The sequence below is a fragment of the Crocodylus siamensis genome, chromosome 7 (genome assembly GCF_052110815.1).
Source record: "Crocodylus siamensis isolate JL-2025a chromosome 7, ASM5211081v1, whole genome shotgun sequence".
In the NCBI taxonomy this organism is placed as follows: Eukaryota; Metazoa; Chordata; order Crocodylia; family Crocodylidae; genus Crocodylus; species Crocodylus siamensis.
Genome location: NC_143401.1, coordinates 17,802,666 through 17,825,321, shown reverse-complemented (window position 1 = coordinate 17,825,321; position 22,656 = coordinate 17,802,666). Strand labels below are relative to the sequence as shown.

The following is a 22,656-nucleotide window of genomic DNA, read 5'->3' as shown; positions in this document are numbered from 1 at the left end:
TCCTTTCAGATGCTGGGCATAAAGAAATCCAGGGAACAGTCCCTCCCAAGGCACTTCTAAGGTAGGGCACATGTACTCTGGGCAAAGAATGAGATAGAGGTAGAAACCCCTAAAACACAACCTCCTAAGGATCTTGGGGCCAGAGATAGTGCCTCAGATCAAGAAAGTGCCCAGAAGTATACTATGAAAAAACTACCCATCTAGAGAGGAAGTACTATAATCTGATATGAGATTCCCATTTAAAGCCAAGGAACATTCCCTTGGCATGGAGAAGAACCACTATACACCTGCAGCTAGATAGGAAAAAAGGAAGAAATTACGGCTCTTGGCTGCCATACACTCACTCCAATAACCTCTTTCCAGTGCCTGCAGATGGTGCTCCTGGGGCTTTAACAAACACTACTCCTACATAATTCCCAGCTCAGCACTTGTTGGGCATGGCCAACAAGTGGGAAAGTAGAGAGATGACCTTAAATGAGCTGAACTGCTTATGTTGTTGAACACTTAGTGCTGGTGCACAGAATTCAAGAAGCATCATTGCATAATATAAGAAAGTGTGGTTTCCCTGCGTTCTATTCAGCCACAAAACACTGAGATCTCATAAGATCTAACAATGCAACACTTTGGCACAAAGCTTTCCCGCTAACACATGTCCCACATAGAGTAAGTAGGGTTTGGAGTGTTGTTGTTGCCATAAAGACATGAAAAAGGATGCTTTGACTAACATCTGTTCTAACTATACTGTTGATCCAACAAGAGATACCACCAAAACAAAAACAAAAAAAACCCCTTGCTTCCAGAACAGAGTAAAACAGCCACACCCAACATACCAAAGAAGGCTTTTTTTTTTGCTTTTTTTTTGAGGAAATTATCAAGGGTCCATACTACATAAGGCTACTGGCCAATTTAATGTGTGCATAAGATGTGATATTAAATTCAAACTGATTATAATAGGCTACGATTTATACGTAGCATAACAACATACAGGTCCCCTCATAAACTAAGGGAAAAATACTCCATGTAACGTCACATATAGAAAGTATGTTGAACAACAGTGAAGGCCTACCAATCATTGCAACAACATCTGTCACAGCTGCTGCCCTGGAAGACAAGCCTGCCTCCCTTCAGCACAGTCTTGGCACCTAACAAAGAGTTTCATTTCTGAGCCCAAGAGATTTGTATGGAAATTGCAGGCTGGTTTTCATTAGTATCTGACAGCAGGTGACCAAACTGACAAGTCAAAGAGATGGGAGAAAGCAGAAATAAGATAGTGGGAAGCTGCTTTCCAAACAGTATTTTCCCATCATTCATGACCCTGATGAAATAAACAAAATACATATTGGAGCTTGAACAGAAGGCTGAAATTTCTTCATGCACTGATTCAATGTAATACTACAAACTTTGTTACACTGTAGAGAAAAATCAGGGTGAAAGTAGAGACAGGAAAGGTTTTAATAGCATGCAAAAGTAAGTATAAAGTGTTATGAAAACTACGGACAGAGGCAAAGTTATGAACCAGAGGTTCAGAGTATACAAGACAACATTTCCCAGGGACTGTGCAGCCAATGGTAAAGTGTAAAAACAATACCAGTGCTTAGGACAAGCAAATACACAATTCACCAACACTTTTCAGATAGATGAAAATCTAACAATATAGGCAGGATATTTATGCGACTGGTAGAAGCAGATTAATGGCATGCAGTTGTATGGGGAATGGCACATGCATGTGTATAGACAAAAGTCATTACTTCCACTTATGTACTGAATAAGTATTTACATTATTTGTCCTTTCACACACAGTATATGTCTTTACATAAAAAGCACCTGACCAAAAAGTGTCACTTCATGCATGGGCACCAAGGCACACCACATTTACACATCCTGCTGGATATACATGTGAGCTTACCTGTTATATTATTTAGGACTTCTTTCAAGAGGCTAAAGCTGTGCAGCAGGGGATCCCGTTCTTCATCCTACATGTTTGCACACACAAAGAACGTCATTAATGAGTTCAGTACATTCCTAAAAGCATACACTAAAAAAGGGTCCACAAAGGTTTTACCTTTTCAATAGAAACTAAAGAGGGGACGGTAAGTAGGTTAAATTAATTTATTTTAGTCCCCCTCAAGTCCATCAAGAACAAAAGGATGCACTTATATTACCTTTTATGATTACCCAATGCTGTGCATCTCATGTGGTCAAGGAGCAAACTTTCTCTGATCATTCTCTTTGGGGCTCTCTATCCTTAGGAGTACTTCTGGCTTGCCTTCCACTGCTCCATAAAATTCAGAGTAGATCTATTTTATGCCACATTTAACACCCATAACAAATCCTTATAAACCAATTTAATCTTCAGAACAATTTAAAGCAGGAAGAGAACTACATGTGATAGCTGGCACTATTACACTAACTTGAAGAAAAACCCAGTGTGACAAAATTATAAGAGTCACTGCACTCTTTAGTTTTTGTCTATTTCCAATTCATCACAAACAGTGCTTCCTCAGAGCTCTGTGCATATGCAGTCACACCTCCCACTGGGAGGCACCCCACACTAATGAAGGAATGCTTGTTAGAAGGAAAAAGAGCCCTGCCTTTTGACAGATTGAAGCCATTTGTGTTGGATTAGAGCCATCTGTGTTTCATGTGCCATTTTGCAGCGTGCCACAGATACACATTAATTACACTGTTGTATGGATAAACCATCCAAGCTGGCAGAGACATCATATGACCTACAAATGTTGCATTAGTGCCTTTAACAAATCAGATTTGACCTATTATCTTGTTTCAGCCAACAGAATAGTTTACAGGCACATGACAGCTCTAAAACAGCCACTGTATCACAAAGAGTGAAAGATACCCGGTGCATTAGCTTACTCAGTTCCACAAATTTTCCCTTCCTGGCTTTTCAGATTGTATGACTATCATAGGCAGTAAGACAAAAATGCATATAAAACTCATGCTGAAATGAAAGAGACAACACTTTCCAACTCCCTGTGACACCCAAGGTTATTCCCAGACAGGCCTGAATAAAGTGGTAAGGTGAATGCGAGGGTATTTAATAATATCCCCAGGTCAGTTGCTTCTTAACTCAGGGGGGCAACAGATTTCCAACTTCAAATCTCAACACCAGCTAATATTACACATTTGCTTACAAGAGCACACAGTTAAAAGGTCAAAGCTGCTTAGAATAATATACCATGGCAAATTATTCCAATGTTACCTAGAAAGCTATTATAGGGTGCCTTGTTATGAAGGAAGGGAACAGATTGAATCTCCTGAAGGGAACAGTTTCTGCATTCATGATGCTACACACAGATCTTGCCTATTCAAGCACACTTACCAAATGAGTATGGGTGCTCCATCGGGCATTGCGCTTTATGGCACCCACCACTGTATTGATTTCACCTTGGACAATGTAAACGTTCTTATCCACCATCCTGACAGTCCTAGGAAGAAAAAGAATCTATTAATAATAGGTTGTCCAAAATAAAGTACCTTCAATCTGCCCCAGGTCAGGGAAGGAGCCTGTAGCAACAAATATTTTTAGACCATATGTTAGCTAACGGAGACTTCCCAGTAGAACCATTTAGGAGTATTATCCTGCTTTGTGTATGAAAACATAGACAACTCTACCATGAGATAAAGGCTGCACTTTTCCATAAGAAAAGCATTCAGAACCAACTAGTTATAACATGACATGCATTCAATAACAAACAAAAGAAGGGAGCCCCATGCCTTCTCTTCTTTCCCTGGACATTTAGGCATGGAAACAAAGTATTACAGCAGAATCCAAGGTATTTGTATGGACAAGTTTACCAACTGTACACAATGGGAGGAAAAGTGAGAGCAGATAAAAGCAGAGATGGAGTCCAGATTAGCCTGATGATGTACAGGGCAATGAATGCAAAAGCATTCAATTCTAAGCTATAATTCAATGTACTGAGATAGAAAGCAGAAGAGGGAAAGTATTATGTATATGGTTGGAGTAGCAGCACTTTAAGGCTGTAGCAACAGACAGAAACAAAGCAGCAGGGAGTAGGCAGGGCAGTCTTATAAAGATCAGTGCTAGAGGTGACCCAGACCTTGACAAAAATAGAGAAACAGGCATGGAAAGGAACAAGTGAACTGATTATGCTTATGAAAAACAAGAACAGGTAGACTAATATCAGAGAACATCATGTGAAAAAACCAGGAAGACTAGAAATGTGATGGTAACAATGAAAATGTACAGAAGAACTGAAAGGAAATAAAAGAGAGGAGTTATGTTTGAAAACAGTTGAGTTTGAGATGGCAGCAGAACTTCTACAACAGGGTGAGATGCTGAGAAGAGAAGTAAATCTGAGCATTAATACAGAAACAGGAGAAATACAGGCAGCACTGAACATGAGAACACTAATGGAGGTGCACCTAGCTACCAAAGGAAGAGATAAAAGCAGTTTTGGTATAGTCACCCAAAGTTTCAGTCACATTCACACACGCGTAAACTTGGAACAAGTATCCTGTAGACACTAAACCATATTAAGTAACTAAACATGCAAAGGCACTCATGCTCAAGGGTCAGAAAAAGCCTATCTTGCTTTAGACAGACGTAATTTTGCAAAAGCAAAATGCTGCCATAATCTGCCCAATCAGAAGAAAGTGACAAATTCCATGAGTTTAGTGTCTGCAATTTGATTAACTCTATAATTAGCTACACCATTGACAGATAAGGGATAATTAAATATATTGAGTGACTTCCTAAATGTTATAGAACAAGTTAATAGCAGAGCTATGAATACAAGGCATTGCCATATCAGATTAGGCAGATCAACAGTTTATCACACTCGGCATCTTATGTGAAAGTGACCAGTCCCAGATATTCCAGAAAAAACATGCACCAAAACCCGAGTACAAAGCTTCATACCCTTATTTGATCTTACACTATGTAATTGTGGATGTTCTACTTATCCACATGCATAATTCTTTTAAGTTCTTCCCGTCTTCTTCAGTACTTTCAGGCAATAAAAATCCATGTTAGCCCCGCATTACTAAATAAGTCTTTTTACCGCAATTTTGAGTATATCATGAGTTCATCATGCTTGCTTTGTCTTGATATTACAAGAGGTAAACTACCAGTTTGCCATTTGTTATTTTGAGAGTCTATCACATTCCCATCTTGCTAATCTCTTTTCTCAGAAGTCCCAATCTTTTCAATTTCTCTACACTGGAAGTCAAAGTTTCCAAGTATATGGTCTATCTGATGCACTTTTGGAGACAGCATGGTATATACAAGTTGTACAGAACCTAAACTTTCCTTTTTTAGAAGTTTTATTTTTGCTCTTATCATTATAAGGATCACCTTGAGGCTGTAAACTAATGTAGTAATGTCTTAGTCTGCCAAAAACCTGAAATGACAACTAATGTAGAAATACCAAAACACACAGCACACAGATCAAACTTGTGGAAGACAAGTAATCACATGATATATACCATGAACCAATGGCTCAGAAAACTTTTAAAACAGGGTGGTCCAATTCTGAAACAGCCAGGGCCACACACCAGGCAGACTGCATGCCTTGTAGACAAGCCCCTGCTACACCATGTGCCCTTGCCCCCACCACCCTGCTGCACTACATACCCATGCAGATATCCTGCCCCGCCCCCACTGTATAGTACAGCCATGACACCCCATACCTCCCCACCCATTGCCCACAGGCTCACCCCATGAACTCAGTGTTTCACCTCACTGCATCACACTGTCCTCTCAGGCAGGCCTGGAAAAAAAAGCCTAAGGAGGGAGAGGAAATCCAGAGACTCTGGGGAGAGCAATGGGGGGGGAGGGGGAAATCAGCCAGGAGGAAGCCTGGGGGCTGCAACTTAACCTCTTGCAGGACACATGTGGCCCATGGGCTGCCACCTGGACAACTGTTTTAAATCATCGCCTGGGTTCAGCTACCAGGGGCACAGCTATAAGCTGCGTAGGACAATATTTTTCAACCTTTGCCGTTTGCAGACCCCTACAGAAAGCATGAATGGAGGTGCGGACCCCTTTGAATTGTAAGTCTGGGTAGTCATATACTTTTAATTGATCATAGTCATCTTTCACAGAACCCTCAGACATAATATGCAGACCCCCAAAGGTCTGCAGACCACAGGTTGAAAACTGCTGGTCTAGGAATATCTCCAGATCATATTACCTAACATGTTGAGCTAACATCCAACTGCTCCACATAGGTAACATGATCAAAAGATTCTGGTGTGGTAGGGAAAGTGTAGTACTGGGTGGGGCCAACACCAGCTGTTTGTTGGTGTCAGCCCCAGCACTACGCCAGAGCCCTGAATGGCTCCTATGCTGTGGGGTCTGGGACCAACAAACAGTTGTCATCCACAGTCCCTGAAAGAAACAAGAGCCATTCAAGGCTCTTGTGCAACGTTGGGGCTGTTTCTCTGTCCCAGACCCGCCCCTGCCACCCATCCTCACTGCACTGGAGTCTCCCAATTGTATTATTTTCATGGAGCAGCTGGCCATCACCTCAATACGTGTTAAGTAATACAAAGTGGAGATACTGGTCACTAGAAAAGTCCTAACTTTACATCACACTGAATGGCACTTAGCAGATGTTTTACTGCTTGAATGCTCAGATGCTAGCATTAAAAGTGCAGTTAATGCATCCTACCAAACTCAAGTCCACTAGGTGCAGGCATTCAAGCTCAAGAGCACTGGCAAAAAAGGGTCCAGGAAGGATGGTCATTCCTCAAGGGAGCGATACTACGGGCACAGAAGGAGACAATCCCATTGTGCATAAAAGGGGGCAAAGAGGCAAAGAAGCCCTCTTGGCTGAACAGGGAAGTCCAGGAAAGCCTAAGGGCAAAGAAAGGGGTATACAGGCTGTGGAAAAAGGAAGTAGCTATCAAGGAGGAGTACACCTCCCTGGCTCGCACTTGCAGGGAAGCAGTTAGAAAAGCCAAAGCAGGATTAGCACTTAGCTAGTGACAAAAAGTACGGGCAACAAAAAGTTTTTCTTCAGGTATACAGGGAGCAAAAGGAAGGCACAGGGTAGCCTACGACCCCTACAGGACAAACTAGGGCAATTGGTGACAGAGAGCAGGGACAAAGCTAAGCTCTGCAAGGAGTTCTTTTGTATCTGTATTCCTAGACAGACCAAGACAAATCCCCCAGTTGGATCATAGACAGACACAAGAGGGACACCAGCCCACCAACCGTTAGTGCAGACTTAGTGAAGGGGCACTTGGAGGGGCTGGAAGTGTTCAAATCAGCAGGCTCAGATGAACTTCATCCAAGGGTGCTGAAGGAATTGGCCAGTGTCATAGCAGAGCTGCTATCACAGCTGTTTGAGCACTCATGGTGCTCTGGTCAGGTCCCAGAGGACTGGAAAAAGGCCAATGTGGTCCCTATTTTCAAGAAAGGGAGGAGGGAGGAACCTGGAAACTATAAGCCAGTTAGACTCACCTCTATCCTTGGGAAAATTCTGGAAAAAAATCATTAAGAATCACATTTGTGGGAGCCCAGCAGAGGAAATAATGCTGAAAGGAAATCAGCACAGATTCACTGCAGGTAGATCCTGCCTGACTAACCTTGTTTCTTTTTATAACCAGGTCACAAAATGCTTAGACAGAGGAGTCAAGGTAGATGTCAGACTTTAAGAAGGCTTTCGATACAGTATCTCATTCTGTTCTCATAAATAAATTGACAAGCTGTGATATAGATGATTACACGGTCAGATGGGTGGCAAACTGGCTTAGTGGTCACATGCAGAATGGTGTGGCCGGGTCAATATCGACCTGAAAAGATGTGGGCAATGGAGTCCCGCAAGATTCGGTCCTTAGACTGGTGCTATTCAATGTCTTCATCAGTGACTTGGAAGAGGGCATGGAGAGCACCTTGTCCAAGTTTGAGATGATTCCAAATTATGGGGCAAAGTTAACATACTTCAGGGTAGGGAACAGATCCAGGCAGATATGGACAGGTTCGAAAAATGGGCAGAATAAAATAGGATGCAGTTCAACAAAGACAAGTGCAAAGTGCTGCACCTGGGCAAAAAGAACCACCAACACACTTATGGGCTGCAGGATGACCTTCTCAGCAGCACAGCGGCAGAAAGGGATCTTGGAATCATAGCTGACTCCAAAATGAACATGAGTTGTCAACGTAACGAAGTGATCAACAAAGCTAACTGCACTTTATCATGCATTAGCAGGTGCATGATGAAGAGGTCCAGGGAGGTTATGCTTCCCCTCTATGCAGCACTGGTTAGGTCGCAGTTGGAGTACCACATCCAGCTGGGGGCACTGCACTTCAAGAGGGATGCAGAGAATCTTGAAAAGGTCCAGAGGAGGGCCACTCATATGGTCAGAGGCCTGCGAACAAGGCCCTACGAAGAGACACTGAGGAACCTAGATCTCTTTAGCTTTTGCAAGAGAAGTCTGAGGTGATCCTGTGGCTGCCTATAAATTCATCAAGGGAGGGCAGCAGCAAATAGGAGGTGCTCTGTTTACCAGGGCACCCCTGGTGTAACTAGGAACAGTGGCCACAAATTGACGGAGAGCAGATTTAGATTGGACATTAGAAAGAACTTCACAGTAAAGGTTGTCAGAACCTGGAATGGGCTTCCAAGGGAGGTAGTGCTCTCCCCTACCTTCGGGATCTTCAAGAGAAGACTGGACAAACACCTAGCTGTGGTTGTCTAACCCCAGCGTTTTTTCCTGCCCAGGACAGGGGGTTGGACTCACTGACCTACTGAGGTCCCTTCAGACCCAAACAACTATGAATCTATGAGAGTCCACAGTGCTCAGCCTTTCCAAACCAGGATGGCTCCATTCATTTAGCAATACAGGAAAGGGGAAGGCACAAAAGCCTGGGACACCTGGCTGTATTCCCCCAGGCTGAGAACTAAACTAGAGGACCTATTAAGGCCATGGTGCAAAACATCCACCCTGGTTTATTCAAACCATGCAGAATCTAAGCTTCCCTTTCTTAAGTAAGTTTTCTAGTTTCTAGCACGATTAGCCATTTCATATCTGGAGAGTTCACAACCCAAATGTTTCTTACCAAGTCTACAGACAACCTTACCCAGTAAGAAAGGGGAACTCCTCTGCCACTCAGTAATCTCATTGAGATGCCACAGATAAAACTTAAGGAAAAGACATAAGCAATAACCATTTCACTCACTGTGATTTATTTTAGCAGACTTATTGAGATTATTCATTTTCACCTTGTCCAGTCCCCACAGGACAGGAGTGGGCAGTTATCTAGGCCTGGGAGCCACATAGGGAATTCTGATGAGTTACCATAGGCTGAGTCAGCACCCACACCTCCCCCACACAACTCACTAAAACTCCCTATGTGGAACGGGGCTGTGGGTGGGTGGGGAGCTGTGTTTAAGAGCAGGATGGGTGGTCAAACCAGGATCACAGGGCAGGGTCATGGGGTGTTGACAGTGTGGGGCCAAGGCCCCCCAGGCCGAAGTCACAGTCTAATGCCCAGATGCCGCTACAACGGGAGGAGATTCCACAGACAGGGGCATACAGGGAGCGGATCGTGACTCTGCCCTGACCCTGCGCTGTCACTACCCCAAGATCCCAGATCCCGGCCCTGGAGTCGGCTCTCCACCCAGCAATGCACCCTGTTCTTGTGGCTTGCAGCCGGTCTTCATGGAAACCCCAGGATCATGGGGTGGGGACAGCATGGGGCTGAGGCTAGGATTGGGATAGAGCCCTGGTTCCATGGGTAGGGATGTGCAGGGCCAGACGGAGGGCCTGGAGCAGAGTTGCAATCCACTCCCTGCATGCCCCTGGCCAGAGCAGGGGGAGGAAGGGCAGGGGAATATGCATGTTGAGTGGGGGAACTGCCTGGGTGCTAGGTTCTGGGAGCTAGCTGAGGGGTAGGGAAGGGAGGAGAGGACAGGAAGCACATGCAACAGAGCTTGCCCAGACAGTGCAGTCCATGGCTGCCCCTGTGGTGCTCAACATGGTGTCGAGCCCCTCCTACTCTCCCCAGTTTCCCTCATTTCCATTCCCTGCAACCTACCCCACTGAATAGATTTCCCACTTGCATACTTTCAACTTGGTTTGGAGTGCAAAACAGACAACTGTTTACACTTCTGAACTTGGTCTAGCTCAGTAGTTCTAAATTGGGTGCACATGCCATGGGTGCCACATCGGCTGCACTGTCTCAGGGTAACAGTGGCCCGCATACCTCTTTTCAGGAAGCAAGTCGGACATACTGAGAAGCAGCTGCAGCAGAAAGGCACACCTGCCTGCATTACATTATGAAGGCAGGCTGTTTCTGCTTCAGCCATCCCGGTTTTGCACCTCTGTTTCCAGGAGACACTGGGTAGGCTCAGACTGGGAAGGGCAGCAGCAAGAGCACACACTCCCACCACAGCCATTTCCTGATCTGGCTCTGGAGGCAGTGTGTGACAGTTGCATCTGGCCACCATAGTGGTAAAAGTGGGATGAATATAATATACTTATATTGATCTAAGCTATTAATGATTAATTAATAATATAATTATAAGGTTTGTATCATAATGTTTCATAGTTTCATAGTAGCTAGAGTCGGAAGGGACCTAGGTAGATCATCTAGTCCGACCCCCTGCCTTGGCAGGAAAGAGCACTGGGGTCAGATGACCCCGGCAAGGTGCTCATCTAACTTCCTTTTAAAAATCCCCAGGCTAGGAGCCTGCACCACTTCCCCTGGAAGCCGGTTCCAGGCCCTAGCCGCCCTGACTGTGAAGTAGCACCTCCTAATATCTAGTCTAAACCTACCCTCTGCCAGCTTGTGACCGTTATTCCTGGTCACTCCTGGCAGCACACGGGGGAACAGGGACTCCCCCAATACCTGCTGATCCCCCCTGACCAGTTTGTAGCAGGCCACAAGGTCCCCCCTTAACCTTCTCTTGTGGAGGCTAAACAGGTTCAGGTCCCGTAGCCTCTCCTCATAAGGCCTGCCCTGCTGACCCCTGATCATACGAGTGGCCCTCCTCTGGACTCTTTCCATATCGTCCACGTCCCTCTTGAAGTGTGGCGCCCAGAACTGGACACAGTACTCCAGCTGCGGCCTGACCAGTGCCGCATAGAGGGGGAGGATCACCTCCCTGGACCTGCTCGAGATGCATCTGTGGATGCATGACAGGGTACGGTTGGCCTTCTTGACTGCCTCCCCACACTGCTGGCCCATGTTCATCGTGGAGTCAATGACGACTCCAAGATCCTTTTCCGTCTCCGTGCTGGCAAGAGGGGAGTTCCCCAACCTGTAAGTGTGGTGCCGGTTCTTCCTCCCCATGTGCAACACCTTGCACTTATCAGTGTTAAACCCCATCCTATTCTCATCCGCCCACCGTTGCAACCTGTCAAGGTCAGCTTGTAGCCTATTGCACCCTTCTAGTGCACCCACATCCCCCCACATCTTAGTGTCATCAGCAAACTTGAACAGGGTGCTTTCTACCCCCTCATCCAAGTCACTGATGAAGATGTTGAACAGTGCGGGCCCGAGGACCGAGCCCTGCGGAACCCCACTGCCCACGTCTTTCCAGGTTGAGAAGAACCCATCCACTACCACCCTCTGGGTGCGGCCCTCCAACCAGTTAGCGACCCATTATGTTCTTAATATATTTATAATAGTTTTGAAATGGGATCTCACTAAATTTTGAAAAGTTTTGAAGGGGTTCCCTGAGTCTCAAAAGGTTGAGAAACACTGGTCTAGCTGCTTCTGTGTAGCAGGAAAAGCAAGTACAAGAACTACAGTAATGTTTGGAAGCTACAGTGAATAAGTAGCTTAAAAATCTGGAAGCACTGTCAGATCAACTGTTAGGCAACACAAGAAACAATTAAGGAGTTTAATAGACTGGCCAGGATTGACAGTCAAGTCAAAATTTGAAAGATTTGTCCTACTGAAAAGTGGCTGAAGTTACACTGTCTGAGGTTACAAGAGCACAAATGTTGTATTCTTCTGGAGACACCTCCAAGACTCAGTAACTGTAGGAAAAGTTTGCAGAACTTTTAACAGTGGACAGTGGAACAAGCTATTATAGTGAAGCCACGGTTTCTTAAAGGTTTTGAATCAAGACTGATGCCTTTCTGAAAAATATGCTTTAAACTAACATGTGTTTTAGAGTTTACTACAGGAATGACCGAGTGAAATGCAATGTTCTGTGCTATACAGAATGTCAGACTAGATAATCTAATGGTTCCTCCTGTACTTACAAGTCTAGGAAGCCACAAACATTTCATCTGTTTATTTTCAGTTATGTTTAAGCAGTACAAGTTCCTTGTACACAAAGTTAATCCTGCACAAATACATGTATTTCTTTCTGATGAAGGGTTTAGCTGCCTGCTTGAATCTGCAGCCCACTCCTGTTCCCGCTCCTTCCACAAGTAGAACTTTAAAGCTTTTCAGAACCCTATAGACAACAGCAAAACTGTTAAGACAGTATAGAAGAACCCAGTATCGACGAGAAAACAGCAAGAAGCATAAGACAGCCTAAGTCAGTAAGCTAGGAAGTGGGCAGGGAGGAAGAGATGGAAAAATCCATCCAACTGTTCGTACACTATCTGTATCACTGTAGTAGTACCTGAGTATCAAACTAGATGCCAATTAAACATTTAAGAGAAAGCCTTTGTGTAAAGTACAAGAACAACCTAGCAAAAGTCTCCCCCCATACTCCACAACAAGTAATTTGCTTTCCTTCCTAGGAAGCCACCCTATGTTTTAATCATGCTCTTTACTTTCTTTTTGTATCAACTTCTGGCTACTATATTTAAGTGCCATGGTTTGAATAGATCTGAAATTTTCACAGGTTTAATGTTACATGTTCTTGTCTGCCAAATCCTGAACCTTCAGCAACATTCTGTAGCTGCCAGCAATCACAAGCCCCGACACATTGAAAACACTTCAACAACATGAAATCAAACATACATGCCATCATCTCACACCTGGACAAAACCCTATGCTGCTCAGCAGAGAAGAAGAACTGCCCAACAGGATATGCAAGTGCACACACAACTACCTATTCCCTGTGAACAGGCATCAAGAGTCATAGGTACTATTACGAGAAATGGCTGTGAATCATTTTGGGAAACTAACTAGCTTTGGAAATGTAAAGAGTTAATACCAACCTCTTCTAAGCTTTCAGACAGACTCCAAATGAGCTGCTTTTTTTCAGCATCACTTTTGGCCTTCAGCAAATACCAATGACCACCACAGACCCAAGCCCAAATTAACCTGTCAGACCCAAGAGAAATCATGAAACGGGACATATTCACTATTCAAGCTGCACCCAATAAAGGTGATCTAGTTTGAAAGACAGAATGCTGCTGAGCAAGGCCGTCCCTAGTGGGGAAGCGAATCAGGGCAACTGCTCCGGGCCCCACACTGTGGGAGGCCCTGCAGAGCTGGGTGGAGAGGCAATGCAGCTGCAGTTTAGCCCAGCCACCCACCTGGTGGGGTGGACAGCTCTACCTGTTCCGGCCGGAAGTTCCAGCCGCCACCCATCTCGCTGCATCTAGTGTGCCAGAGCTTTCACTCCCTGGTTAAGTGTGCTGTGGGATGGGGAGGGGGGCCCCACACCCTGCTGGCACTGTCTCCGCTTCTCAGACAGATCTGCAGCATTCACAAGAAAGAAGCAATGTGAAAAGTTTCTAAACTAGATAGTATCATACAAGTCCTACTGCAGCTACACTGACATCAGCATGTGGGGCCTCTCAGTCCACAGACCTCAACAAGAACTGCCTTCTTCATAATCAGTCAAGCTACCAAAAGACTCAGTTACTAGTGATAACTCCTGTTTGCCTTTCAGTCACCACACAGGAAGCACATGAACCTTGATTCTGAGGTGTGACCTGCTTGGACATGTTACATAAATGCAACTGAACTGTTGCAAGCACATGAAACAGGAAGCTGAAAGAACCCCTCTAAAGGCGAGTTCCCTAAAGATAGACAAAATAAACCAGAAAAATAATTCATTATTATGAATCCAAAGAAGCACTGGTTATTATTAACCCAGCTTGGCACTACCAGCTGGGGCAGTTACATTCCCGAGGCAGCTTAGGGGGGCTCTCTCAGATGCAAGCAGCAGTCGCACACTATGGTGCAGGCCAGACGTCAATGAGGGAAGACGCCTCCACAGGGATGGGCAGCGTCTCAGAAGCAGGAATTTAAACCAACTCCCACCAGATTCAACTGTCTACTCTGAACAAAATGGACAACTCGGAACACAGCCAGAATATGGAGGAGGGGCTTTTCCCCCACTTCTATTCAAACTGAAACATCAGATGTGTTGCTATGCTACTCCAAATAAGGCCGCAGCCTTGGATGCCTACGCCTCCAGCACTGGCTATGGATGCGAGCAATGCTCTTCACTCCCGTTTTCCCTCCGTGTTACCAAGGAAATGCCAGAAGCTGCGGGCCCCTGGGAGCCCGGTCCCACCTGACTTGGCCAGCCACGTGGCTCGCACGGGCTTTCCTACAGCCAACCTCTGCAATCGCGTGGGCGAAGGGGCACCGGAACGGGACAGGAACCGGCCCACGGTCCGTCCTGCGTCCTCCCTCCCCTGAGCGGCTCCCGCCCCGCGCGCCGAGCCCCGCTCTGCCCCGGTCCCCACTGCTTCTTCCGCCTGCAGATGCGGGGGAGCCGCGGGGAGGCCCGAACCCCGGCGGCAGCGGGCGGTGCTTGGGCCCGAGCCCGCCTCAGCCCCCGCCCGGGCCCCGCGGCCGTATCACGATAGGGTCGCGCCGCCCGTCACTGACCGCCGCATCCAAAATGGCGGCTCCTGCTCGGAGGGGCGGCCACCGCTTCACATAGCGGGCAGGGGGCGGCGCTGCGAGCTGGGCGCCCGCGGAGGAAGCGCCCCGGGCGGCGGCGGGAGTGGTGCGGGTGCGAGGCCGGGAGAGCCGCGTCCGGCCGGGAGCGGGCGACAGAAACCGGCTCCACTCCACTCTCACTGACGTGGAGACAACCTCACTCGAACCCGCTGCCTGGTTACTGTGCTGACGAGCATGCTCGAGAGCCAACCAAAACACAGCCTGAAGTGACGTAGGAAGAGCTACCCAATGAGAACTCGGAGCTGGGCAGAGAGGCGGTGCAGCAGGTGGGCCCCCAGTGACAGATAAAAAACCAATTACATGAAAGAAAGTAGGATTAGCAGGACTGTTAACCAATAGAAAAAGGAAAGTTTGGAGGAGGGGACGCGCTAACCAATAAGGGCCAATCAAGTATGGTAGAACTGCAGGGGGAGTTGCAATGCACTGTGGGTCCAGACGGTAGCCTAGGGGCGGTTGGGCGGGGGCGGCAGCGCAAGAAGGGGAGGGGCCTACCCGGGGTGTGGGCGGGGCGACCCAGCAAAACCCCTAGTCCAGCCTGCCCTCGTGGCTGTGGGAGGCGGGGCAGCTCGGTGTAGCGCAGCAGCAGTGTTGTACGTAACGGCTGTGATGTGTTTGTTCGCGCGTCTCTTCCCCGGGGAGAAGTGTGTGTGGTGGAACGTCTTGTTTCAGAAGAATCCCCGTTGCTTCTCGAGGAGGCTTGAAGCAGGCTTAGCTTGCTTGTGCCTCGCATCTGAGGCAGAAGGTGGAGAGGTTTGTATAGGTTTTTAATTCCTGGGAAAATCCATGCCAGAGCATCACCCAAGACTTCAAGAAGGCCCCATCCCCTCCGCAGCGAAGGTTACCCTTTGGACATGAACAGATGGAAAAATGCTCCTGACTTGAAAGGATGGGGAAGGATTTGATAAGCAGCAGCTGCTCCTTGGTCACTGCACCGTGTGTGCTCCTACAATGTGGTAAATGGAAGTAAAACCCTGGTGGCTTTGCCCTGTTTCTGTCCCTGTTCACCAACAGTCCTGCCAGCTCTCCCCTCCATTCCCTACACTCCACCCGCATGGGTCTTTAATTATGGTGATTTAAAGGCACAAGGTACAAACTTGTGCTTGTACATACAAATGTTGATACCTTTTGTAATTATTTTTTTTTAAAAAACCTATGTTTTCCTTTTTTCATTACTTTTCCCTCTACCTTCCAGCTATCTCTATTGCTTGTATGTCTTATTTTTCCTGTTGTCCCACTCTTTCCCTGCCTCATTCTGTGAGCTCTCATCTCTTCCTCCCTCCCAACCCAGGACCACAATGTTTTTTTTAGGTCTTCCCAATGAGCTTTTATTCTATTTAAGATCTCCTCTCCAGGCTGCCTTTCCCTGACAAACCAGTACCTTTTGAACCTCTTGCAGGAACCTTCTGCTCTTGGCTCCATACATTCCAGCTCCCAGAATCCTGACAGTGCCAGTCCCCATTCCCACATGCCCGTACTTCCTGATTTATATATGTACCTCCTTTCTCTCTCATCTTATTCTTCAGAGATGGCCAAAAGAGGGCAAGAAGCAGGTATGCAGAAAGAGCGGAGTTTGCTGCTGGCTGCAAAGATAAGATGGAAAATTAATGTTTTAAAAATGTGCCTTAGTACTGGCAACCTGCCTCATGGAAGTGGCATGAGTGGGACGGGGAACAGTACCAAATCTCACCACCTTGTAACATCCAGCTGTCATGCTTACAGGGCAAATTGGGCCTTATACATATTTAGTTCCTCTTGAGTGCATGTGCACTTTGCTTTAAGGGGCACTTTACCCATGAAGCTGTTACCATTTCCTTCTGAGCCCAAATGCCACTTTTCCTAAAACACTTTGGATATCACCTGCTAAGGAATCAAAGAGAGAACTTAAGAGCTGTTGAACATACACCTGGAACCTAAACTTTTGAAAATATTCAGGTTCTGGAAACTCAGGGCCAGAGAACCAGTCTCAGCTTGGACTCCTCTGCTAATACAGAGCATCTCAAAAATGTGTAATGTGTATTGCCCTATTGTTCACCTCTGTGATGGGTCTCTGGATGTCAGTGGTAGGAATTCTGACCTTTCACTGGTGTCCACTGAAAGTTCTGTTTCTTGCTTTCTAAGGAAACAAGAGTCAGCTCTGACTATCAGTATAACACTCTATTCCTGATAGCTAAAGTATGTACATATGTTGAGAGGCACCCTGTGTGTAAAAGCCTGCAGGGCTACAAGTACGAGACTCCCAACTATTACTGCAACAAGCAAGAAGATAATTTGTTTTAAGAAGGTTGTAGAGGCTGCATTTTCTAGCATCTTCTTATGCATAGGCCAGGGAGCCAGGAGCTCTTACTCCTGCTGCCTATATCAATTCCTTCCTTGGCTTTGGCAAGTCATATAGTTATTTGTATTGCGGTTCCTAGTCCATGAAACAGACATTAGAACACAGACCTACCTCAAAGGGATTCACAAGTTAATACGGTAATAAATTAAGCTTGCAAGGGCATAGGGACAAATCCTGGGTTTTGCTCCTTTCCTTTTGCACTGCTCAAGCAACACAAAAAGATACCCAGGAACATTCTTTAAGAAGCCAGCTTGGAGTCTCGCTAGCCCCATGGGAATTCCAGATGACAAGGCTAGCATGGCCACTTTTTTGCCCTCTGCTCCTACTTTCACCCATGCCCTGACCCATGCCCTGTAAGGAGGACATGGGAGGGATGCAGCACTCTCCAGTTGTGGCTAGTCTCTTCCAGGAAGCACAAGTTAACAGGAGGTGACTCAAGCACCCAGGATCATTGAGCAGGGACTAAAAAAATATTCATGCCCCTCAGCCCTTCAGAGGTAAGCAGCACAGCTCAGATGTAAATGAGGATGTCCTGTGAAGTGCTGAATTGTTGTTTATAGAAGCCTGTCACGGAGCCTGAGCCAGCCAGGAGCCTGCAGCATACGCCCAAATATATCTCAAGGCATTAATAAAGAACAAACATTGCAATGTGCTTTGCATTTCTACTTAACAATCCAGCACTGCATTGTCTGGAGAGAAAAACAATATAATACAGCACCGTGCTGTCTAGATAGTAGAAAGTTCTCACAATATTGTATGGTGTTATCCAGACTGAAGAGTCTTCAGGCGTGACCCATCACTGTGCTGTCCTGACAGAAAATTGGGCTGATACAATTGTGCAGCATCTGAAAAGATTCAGGCCTGCACCACCCTTTGAACCTCATCTCAAATGCCTCTGAACCTCATCTCAACCTTGATATTTGACAGTTATTTTATCACACTGATCTCAAGCTTTATGGAAGGCTAGAGCATGACATTCTGCACTGTAGTCTTTGGATGCTGTTTCCCAAATTCAAGACACAGTCTCTTCAAGTTAGACCAGCTACTTGAAGAGATCCTTTTAGGGTGCCTTAAGATCCTTTTAGGGTGTTCTGGGATGCCACACAATTATTGCAAACACGATTCACAAGATAAACACAAAATTTTCAAAAGGAATCTGTAGTGTTAAAAATATTCTAACCTGTTGTAGCCTGTCCAAGTTTTTTGTAACAGAAGAGGTGCTCCTGTCTTTTACTGTGGTCCATAAAAAAGTGAAAACTAAGAATTGGCATCTTTGAGGGGTGTCTCAAGTCTATTGAGGGATGCCTAGAATCTATCAAGGAATGCCTTGGGTCTAAAAATGTTGATAGTAACTGAGTTAGATCACTGCTGTCTCCACAGATCACACCTCTACAATAGATGACTGCAAGTTGTTATTTGCCATAGTGGTCATCATTTAGGCCAAAATGTCCCATTTCTCCCTACTCCACCACTTGGCTCCACCTTACCCCCAACCAGCATAAGACCTGCCCCCCTCAAAGTCTTTGCTAGTAATGTTTGTTATACCTCAAATCTACAGCCAGCCATCTCTGCGCCTGTAGCCTGCAATGACAGACAGAACCAACTTTGCAAGTTCTGTTATCCTTGGCAAATAAGAAAATGTCCACCGCCTGCCAGCCCATGGACACCCTACAAAGAGGCATTGAATATTTTGCTGCCTTAGTCAACCGCTGCTCTGTCCTACAGCCAATCCTGCTGATGGATAATTACACATGGGTAAGTCATGACTCACCACACTGACACTATTTAGTGACCGGTTTATTTTGCCATTCAGGAAAAGCCTTCAACATATCTTTGTCAGCATGGGCAATGAAGAGGACTATGATGACTAATCAGATGGAGAGTGTGAATAGTCTGTAGTATGGACACTGCTGTCACTTAGCCAGATGTCACTTTCTAGCAATTCTAAACTGAACTGACAAGGAAGAACTGCTCCCTAAGGAAAACTAGCTTAGGGGACAACCTTCAGCAGTTGACAAAGTCACAAAGAAACCCTACAGTATGTCTAGGACACAAGAAGCATGTGCGTCTCCTCAAGCTACATGCATGATTGTTGTCTCTTATGACATGCTCTCTGCCATTATGCAGTGACACAAGCACAATCTCTGCCATGCTAACACCAGAAGGAACACTATGGACTGAAAAAATTGTTCTTCAGTAAACAGTGACTAAGCAGACTTCATGAATAGTACAGTCTTCTGAAAAGGACAGTCTTGGGCCCGTGGTCATGTGTGACATAGAAATCCCACAGACAGTTAAAAAGTCTGAGATGCCTTGGAACTTTGAGTCATAACCTTCATTTGAAAGTTTTTGATAATAATCCTCAGGGGAAAAGGTCAGACACTTTGCCTAGGAGTCAACAGGTACCCTGGAAAAGGGCAGCATTCAGGGAATCTCTGTCACAGGTCACCAATTCTTGTAGTGCCTAGGAACTAATTGTATTCATACATGCCATTTACCCAAGTATCTGAAGAAACCCATCCTGGAAACACTGGTTTCATCCAACTATTCCCTTTCTGAGCAAGTTTCATAGTTTCATAATTGGTAGGGTCAGAAGAGACCTGAGCAGATCATCAAGTCCAAGCCCCTGCCATGGCACGAAAGAGTACTGGGGTCAAACAACTCCAGCTAGGTGATTATCTACCCTCTTTTTGAAGACCCCCAGGATAGGAGCAAACACCACTTCCCTTGAAAGTTGGTTCCAGATCCTAGTCACCCTGACTGTGAAGTAGTGCTTCCTAATGTCCAGCCTGAACATACTCTCAGTCAGCTTATGGCCGTTTTTCCTAGTTACTCCTGGTAGTGCTCAGGGAAACAGGGTCTCTCCCATTCCCCACTGGTCCCCCTTGGTAAGTTTTTAGATGGCCACCAGATCCCCTCTCAGCCTTCTCTTGTGGAGTCTGAACAGGTTCAAGTCCCGTAGCCTCTCCTTGTAGGGTCTGCCCTGCTGCCCCCTGACCATGTGAGTGGCCCTCCTTTGGACCCACTTGATGCTGTCCACACCCCTCCTGAAGTGCGGTGCCCAGAATTGGACACAGTACTCCAACTGCAACCTAACCAATGTCACATACAAGGGGAGGATCTTGGACCTGCTCGTGGTGCATCTATGGATGCATGACAGCGTGCGGCCTTACTGACCATGTCCTCACATTGGCAGCTCATGTTCATCTTGGAATCAGGACTCCAAGATCCTTTTCTGCCACTGTGCTGATGAGAAGGGAGTTCCCCAGCCTGTAGGTATGGTGCTGGTTCCTTCTTCCCAAGTGCAGTACCTTGCATTTGTCTGTATTAAAACCCATCCTAGTCTCATCCACCCACCCTTGTAACCTGTCCAGGTCTAGTTGCAGCCTGTCCCTCCCTTCTAACGTGCCCACTTCTCCACATCTTAGTGTCATCCGCGAACTTAAACAAGGTGCTTTTCACCCCCTTGTCCAAGTTGCTGATGAAGATGTTGAGCAGTGCGGGCCCAAGGACCGAGCCCTGGGGAACCCCACTGCCCACATCCCTCCAGGTCCAAAACAACCCATCCACCACCACTCTCTGGGTGCGGCCCTCCAGCCAATTTGTGACCCATCTGACTGTGTAGGCATTGACACCACAGTCGCCTAATTTTTTCACAGAGAACAAATGGCAGCTACAAGCTAGTTTAAGGAAATCTGATACTGTACACCTGGTACAATCTACATGAAGGCCAGGATATGAAATGGCAATTGCTTTTTTGATGAATGATCACCTGTCAATAGAAAAAAAAGCAATCATCCATTATCACTTTCCTGGACTTCCCTTCAGCATGTGATACCGTAATCTAGGAGATGGTGTTTTCTCACCTGAAAGAGAGATAAAAAATCACAAAGAATGTACAAAAATGGTTTGAATTCTTTGTAGAAGGATGTACCAGATAGGAAACTCCACGTTCAAATACTAGACACCTCACAGTCACATGAGGATTGTCTTTTGTCCTTTCTAACATCCACATGCAGCCTCTAGGTCAGGATAGACAACCCCTCGGCACGGATGCCATAGTGTGGCACTCAAATGCATTTTGCTTGGCACACATGCCTCTGCGTGGGTAGCAGGGAAGGGGCCAGGGCTACACACCAACAGCAAGGATTGGGCCCCTTGTGGCTCCCCCATCATCCACCCCGGCACACCAACATCTTACAAGTTGAAGTTGTGGGTGTTTTCGGCACTGCCCAAAAATGTTGTTGATCCCTGCTCTAGGTGAACTGACCAAATAATGTGGATTCAAGTGCCAGCTGATGCAGACAACATCAGCTCTACCTGCCCTTCCTTCCCTGTATATGATTGCCACCAAGTTGGCTCAGTGCTTAGATGAAATCAGCTCTCCAGTGCTGTTCAACTAGTTGAACCTGAACCTCAGCCAGTCGTAGGTGATGCTGGTAAGCAAAATAAAGTAGTCTGTCAGATTGGCAAACATCTCACTGTCACCTTTGTTTGAAGTTGCACATCTACAAATGGTTACTTCAGTCCATATATTAGGAGGGCTCTGGGATTCCTTGATGTGAATAAAGTCTCACAAAGCAACACCTACAGATTATGCTTGCTATCACCTTTGGATGACTAGAAGACACCATCCAAACCTGGTAGATGATGAGCTGCCTCAGTTATTTATGCTTCTATCATCTCTTGACTGGAATATGGCAGTGTGACATACATGGGCATAAAGCCCATAGGACATAAGTAACCACTTCAAAATGCTGCAGCAGGCCTTCTCAGCGACACAGCCTACTGCAGGTGCCTCACACTTGTTCTCCATTCCTTGCTCTGGGTTTCCATACAATACTGAATCACATGCAAGGTTGCAGGCGCTCTGGGTCTTGGGCCCAGGATATCTAAAAAATGAACTACAACTGTGGGATGAAGACGATGGTCTCTGGTACAATGGAATTCTTCACCAAGAGGGAAAGCTCTTCTGTTGAAGTGGCTTGTTTGGAGCCAGTCTGAAACTGCTACAAGGTATTTTCAAATCAGTGGCAAAGGACACACCATGAAACATTCCAGAGAAACTCCTACGAGACCCAGTCCTGCAGGAACTTAGAGTTTGGACCAGTTCAGGTCTGAGGATCGTCTCATCCAACAGTTCTCAAAAATGATGGTCTACAAAGCACCTGCCAGTGGTCTATCAAGCTGTGATGCTGGTTCCCAGTTCTAGCTGGTAAATTTAAATAGCCAAAATACCTTTATTCATAGTTTCATAGTTTCTAGGGTCAGAAGAGACCTGAGTAGATCATCTAGTCAGACCCCCTGCCATGGCAGGAAAGAGTACTGGGATCAGACGACCCCAGCAAGGTGTTCATCTAGACTCCTCTTAAAGACCCCTAGGGTAGGAGGCAGCACCACTTCTCTTGGAAGTTGGTTCCAGATCCTAGCCGCCCTGACCGTGAAGTAGCACCTCCTGGTATCCAGCCTAAATCTACCCTCCGCCAGCTTGTGACCATTA

The 22,656-nt window shown here is 46.2% G+C and overlaps 1 protein-coding gene across 11 annotated transcripts in view; it reads right to left on the bottom strand.

Moving 5' to 3' along the window:
- The window catches only part of GBF1 (golgi brefeldin A resistant guanine nucleotide exchange factor 1), a 154,950-nt gene extending 139,953 nt beyond the window's left edge, over positions 1-14,997 (bottom strand). For 9 of the 11 annotated variants that reach the window (XM_090056752.1, XM_090056754.1, XM_090056753.1 and 6 more), the window contains exons 1-3: positions 14,747-14,996; positions 3,341-3,446; positions 1,907-1,973 (exon numbers count right to left, since the gene is read on the bottom strand). In XM_090056752.1, the coding sequence (XP_089912878.1) occupies positions 1,907-1,973; positions 3,341-3,446; positions 14,747-14,754 (181 nt within the window). In that variant the 5' untranslated portion in view covers positions 14,755-14,996. Of the gene's footprint in view, positions 1-1,906; positions 1,974-3,340; positions 3,447-14,746 lie in introns of all 11 variants that reach the window. The other 2 variants (XM_090056760.1, XM_090056761.1) reach the window with 1 other exon arrangement.
- Positions 14,998-22,656: the final 7,659 nt, after the last annotated feature.